Source organism: Camelina sativa, chromosome 8, assembly GCF_000633955.1.
Source record: "Camelina sativa cultivar DH55 chromosome 8, Cs, whole genome shotgun sequence".
NCBI classification, from domain to species: Eukaryota; Viridiplantae; Streptophyta; class Magnoliopsida; order Brassicales; family Brassicaceae; genus Camelina; species Camelina sativa.
The window spans coordinates 17451168-17456453 of record NC_025692.1 but is presented as its reverse complement, the minus strand read 5'-3'; the positions used below and the strand labels follow the sequence as shown (position 1 = coordinate 17456453).

The 5286-nt window shown below is 39.2% G+C and overlaps 3 protein-coding genes across 5 annotated transcripts in view; 1 reads left to right on the top strand and 2 right to left on the bottom strand.

Annotated features, from left to right (window-relative positions):
- Positions 1-2778, top strand: part of LOC104707363 (N6-adenosine-methyltransferase MT-A70-like) — a 4962-nt gene extending 2184 nt beyond the window's left edge. For 2 of the 3 annotated variants that reach the window (XM_010423697.2, XM_010423698.2), the window contains exons 2-8: positions 200-506; positions 1136-1234; positions 1426-1509; positions 1595-1926; positions 2008-2224; positions 2312-2391; positions 2475-2778. In XM_010423697.2, coding sequence (XP_010421999.1) covers positions 200-506; positions 1136-1234; positions 1426-1509; positions 1595-1926; positions 2008-2224; positions 2312-2391; positions 2475-2646 — 1291 coding nt within the window. In that variant the 3' untranslated portion in view covers positions 2647-2778. Of the gene's footprint in view, positions 1-30; positions 507-1135; positions 1235-1425; positions 1510-1594; positions 1927-2007; positions 2225-2311; positions 2392-2474 lie in introns of all 3 variants that reach the window. The other variant, XM_010423696.2, reaches the window with a different exon arrangement.
- LOC104707364 (2-keto-3-deoxy-L-rhamnonate aldolase-like) lies at positions 2665-3786 on the bottom strand (the record flags this gene model as incomplete). The annotated part of the gene is given in 1 exon segment (XM_010423699.2): positions 2665-3786. A coding segment is annotated over 1 exon segment (1011 nt), but the record flags the coding sequence as incomplete, so codon positions are not given.
- LOC104709642 (2-keto-3-deoxy-L-rhamnonate aldolase-like) overlaps positions 4942-5286 on the bottom strand; it is a 4734-nt gene continuing 4389 nt past the window's right edge. The window contains exon 2 of the mRNA XM_010426217.2: positions 4942-4959. Coding sequence (XP_010424519.1) covers positions 4942-4959 — 18 coding nt within the window. The remainder of the gene's footprint in view (positions 4960-5286) is intronic.

Genomic DNA, 5286 nt, shown 5'->3' with positions numbered 1-5286 from the left:
CTGTTGAGTTAGAAGAGTTTGAGGTTAGTGGTAAGCCTCGAATCATGGTTTTCGCTATTGATCGAACTAGATTGCTTAAAGAGTTACCAGAGAGTTTCCAAGGGAACAACGAATCGAATCGGGTCGTCGAAACGCCTGAGAATTCTACAGTTTCTGCTGGCGGGTTTGGGGTTTCCGGGTCGGGTAATAATTATCCGAGGCCTGAGATGTGGGGAAGTGATCCTAATATGGGGTTTAGATCAATGATGAATGCACCAAGAGGGATGCAAATGATGGGGATGCATCATCCAATGGGGATTATGAGTAGACCACCACCGTTTCCTGTGCCTTTGACGTTACCTGTGCCGTCTAATCAGAAGCTTAAAATTGAAGATGATGAATTGAAAGACGTTGAGGCTCTTGTGAGTAAGAAGTCTTTTAAGGAGAAGCAACAGTCTAGGACTGGTGAGGAGTTGCTTGATTTGATTCACCGTCCAACTGCTAAAGAAGCTGCTACCGCTGCTAAGGTGAGTTCACACCATTATCTAGTATTGGTCATAGAGGACTTGATAAGTGTGTGTTAATTTGGACTAGATAGCTATATAAGTGTGTTGATCGAGAGCTGTGTTAATATGGACTAGATAATGTATGATTCTTGAACAAGTTTTGGAGAAGTTAAGAGGGATTTTATGATACTTAGTTTGTATCTATATATGCTTTAAGTAACAGTCTTAGGCTTTACTAGTTGTCTTCGTTGATCTAAGAAGTTTCGTATGTTCTCTAGATTTGTACTTCCCAGCATTGTGTTGGAATTACAGCTAAGAGCTATATAAGTGAGATGCGTGTTTCTTTGGTTTGAGTTCTGATAATTATGGCTTATGAAATATAGATGGTTAATAGTTTTTTTACCTGTTCATCTTCATTACGTCTACATAACATTGTCTCCTAGTGTGGGCTTGAAAGTTTTCGATGTGTGATTTCTCTGCAAAGTTGTGTGTTTGTTGTGACGTTCTCTCTTGATATTTTGTGATCTATACCCTGCTACTGTTTCTAGCCTCAACTCTTCTAGGTGTTATGTTTTGGTAGTTATCATTCCATCTTATAATAAAAAGCTTGGTTCTTGTCATTGACTGGTATATTGTTATGTTGTTCACAGTTTAAAAGTAAAGGAGGATCACAGGTTAAGTATTACTGTAGGTATTTAACAAAGGAGGATTGTTGTGTTCAGTCTCGCTCTCACGTAGCCTGCAACAAGGTTTGAGCTAATTCAAGTTCAGATTTTACATCTTATTTGATCGGAAATTCAGAATGTTATATTGTTAGAATTCATAGGAAACATTAGGATTGTTTGCCTAGTTTTTGAGTTTAATACTGATCTCCCAATATGGTGTCTATATGCTTGTCCGAAAAATACTTAGTTTGTAGTACTTATATATATGCTTTCAGAGACATTTCCGTCGACTAATCGCTTCACATACCGAGAAAAACCTAGGAGATTGTTCCTTTCTTGATACTTGTCGTCACATGAAGGTAACTCTTTTACATTGTTACCTGATGGTACTTCAGTGTAGTTGATTAATTTTTTATTGAGCAACTACCATTTTGGATGGGACAGACTTGCAAATACGTGCATTACGAGCTCGACATGGCTGACGCTATGATGGCTGGTCCAGATAAGGCATTGAAGCCTCTACGTGCTGATTACTGTTCCGAAGCTGAACTTGGTGAGGCACAATGGATTAACTGCGACATCCGTTCTTTTCGAATGGACATTCTGGGAACTTTTGGAGTTGTTATGGCGGATCCACCATGGGACATTCACATGGAACTTCCATACGGAACAATGGCTGATGACGAGATGCGTACTCTCAATGTTCCCTCGTTGCAAACAGACGGTTTGATTTTCCTCTGGGTCACTGGTCGTGCAATGGAGCTAGGCCGTGAATGGTACATAGAAATAATCTCATCTGACTAATTTTGGTAAATAATTTGATTTCCCATTAAATAGAGTTTTGTGTTTTTGTGAAGTTTGGAGCTTTGGGGATACAAGCGAGTGGAAGAGATCATATGGGTAAAGACGAATCAGCTTCAACGTATTATTCGAACAGGAAGAACAGGTCACTGGCTCAACCATAGCAAAGAGCATTGTCTTGTTGGAATCAAAGGAAACCCAGAAGTGAACAGAAACATCGACACAGATGTGATTGTTGCAGAGGTTAGAGAGACAAGCCGGAAACCAGACGAGGTTTGTCCACAATTCCCCACACTTTACCAAATCACTTCATAGTAGTATATTATGATTCTGTAACCTTGTGATTTTTCAAACTACCAGATGTATGCAATGTTAGAGAGGATCATGCCAAGAGCAAGAAAACTCGAGTTATTCGCACGTATGCACAATGCTCATGCAGGGTAAAACTTTTTCGTTCTTATTGTCATATGATTTAGTAAGTATGGTATGTGTTCTCATGAATCATTTGTGTCTATATATATAGATGGCTATCACTTGGGAACCAGCTTAATGGTGTCAGGTTAATAAACGAAGGTCTTCGAGCTCGTTATAAAGCATCATACCCTGAAGTAGATGTCCAGCCACCATCACCACCAAGAGCCTCTGCAATGGAAACAGACAACGAACCAATGGCTATTGACTCAACCACAGCTTAGTTCAATTGAGTGTTTTGGTTTCGAAACATTTGTGGCATTGATTGTAAATCTTTTATGAAAAGTTAAAGGAAGGAAAGCTTTAAAAAAGCCAACACAAACATTTCAAAAGGAAATTAGCTAACTTTTGTTTCATTCGCTCCAGTACTTCTCATCATCAACATCTTTACCATGTTCCAACGAATCCTCACCGTCCGATTCATCGACCAAACCCATCTTGAACCTCCTCACGTCTTCAACAGCTGCGTTCCTAAACAACCCAACATCAACAGCTCCGGCGACCATTTGGTAGCCACGCCCTCCGATCTCGACAGCTCCGTCGTGCGGCATCGCGAAACCGGACAAGTAAGCCCCGCCTTTGGCAGGATCCGAGGCCAGCACAGACTTCTCAGCTCTCCTCATCATCTCTCTCACTTTCTTATGCCCCGGATCCCACAGATACCCCAAACTCGCGCTAAGATCCAACGGTCCCATTTGCACGCAGTCAACGCCATCAACGGCTGCGATCTCATCAGCTTTCTTCACTCCTTCGCCTGATTCCACCTGACACATGATCAGAATCTCTTCTGCGTAATTACTTAAATACCCTTCGTCGATTCCGTAGTTTGAAGCTCGCACCACCGTGTGCGCCGATCCTCGGATGCCGTCGGGTGGAAACCGGCAATACGACACCGCTTTGGTCGCGTCTTTGCGAGATTCGATCATCGGGAACATGATCCCTTGTGGACCTAGATCTAAGGCTTTCTTAGCCCAGGTTGCGGAGTTTTCAGGTAACCGGAGAATGGCGGAGGTTCCGGCGGCGTTGAGAGCTCGGATGCACTCTAACGCTTCCGGTATGCCTCCGGGACCATGTTCCATGTCAACGACGACGTAATCATAACCGGCGTGAGCTGCGATCTCGGCTAAAGTCGGCGAGAAGGAGAGTAGAAAGAGGCCGTAGAGAGTTTCTCCGCCACGGAGGCGAGATTTCAAGGAGGTTTTGGACCGATTCGTGATCGATTCCACGGCGGCGGCAGCGGCTGTGGGTGAGTGATCGGCGGGAGAGGAAGAGTACCGGATTGGAGTTAGGGTTTTGCGGGAAAACGAAACGGAGGATCTGATTGAGGCGGATTTTGAAGAAGGAGATAATGATTTTCCGATGATCAACGAAGAGGGATTAAACAGAGGTGTCACATCCGTGGTGCCGGTGACGGCGGCGGCGAAGATTGAAGTGGTCGCCATGTCAGTGAACTTGGGAAGTATCGAAAAGTGATAAAATTTGAACACGATATAGCGTTTTTTTCTTACACTGCGTGCCGTTTTTTCTTTCAAAAACGAGAAAGTGTCACGCACGCCTAATTTTAATTTGTTATGATTTGATGAACCAGGCAAATAAAGAAATTGCATAAAGTGGAGTATTATACAAATAACACTAATATTTATTAGGTTGAAATGAGACAGCTATTAGAGGGCTAAGGCTAATTAATTAACTTTCTATGCAACAAACTTTTTACACATCTCGTTTTGTTTGTGGGTTACAAGTAAACATATAAATTGTACTAAATGGTTTGGAAGACCACAAACTTATTGATAAAACATAGGCCTATAAACACAATCTCAATTTTTCTTTTTGCAAAAATTGAACAATTTAAAATGTATTTTAGTAACGATTAAACTGACTGGTTTGGAAAGACATAAAATTAAAAAGGATCGTGTGTTTTAAAAATATGACATTTGATAGTTTGATTACGATAACGAACGTTAAATTTGAGAAGATAATATTTTAAATACATTGGAGATTCAATCCAATAGGAAATTTTAGAATTTTAAATTAATAAGAGATCTTTATCTAAAAAAACAATAATAATGATGATTTATCTGCATTAAGCATTCTTCTAATTGGCTAAAAGGGGCATGTGGAGAAGTCGAGTATGCATGGGCGGGTATTCGGTTTGGTTATGGCTATTTCAGTAACAGAGTTTAGGATCCATTCTATTATTTTAGAATTTTGGTTCAGATTCGGTTCTAGATATTTTTCTTCGGTTTCGACTATCCATAATAGTATAATTCTTTAAATGGTTAAATTTAAATACAATTTTATTAAATTCTGACAAATATGTCTAAAAACTTTTGGATATTTTGGTTACTTTAGATATCTGGTTATTTTGATCCAAAAATATTTGATACCTACGGATTTATATATCATTTGTTATTTTGGATATAAAAACTTTTTTTTTTGAACAAAAGGATAATATATATAATGTATTTGGATATCCATTCAGTTTCCGTTTCCGTTCTTTCAGTTCTCAAGTTTAGGATTCAACTTAAGTACTTAACCTTTTACAAAAAAAAGTTTAGGATTCATTCGGTTATTTCATCGGTTTCTATTTGGTTTTGTTCCTTTTTTCTGGTTCGGTTTTGGTTTGGTACTTTTGGTTCGGGTATTTTGTCGAGAACTAAAATCGAGTGTATCAAATTGTTTAAAAGTTGAAAACTAAGAGGGGTTATTGGTTCTATGATTTTAATGGATTTGGAAATCCTGACAAAAATCATGTGTTATTCAATCATTGATTTTAAAATACTTATCAAAATGATGTGTTATTGGTTCTATGATTTACAAATACTTGTTAAAATCCTATGTTATTCATTTAATGATTTGTTTTT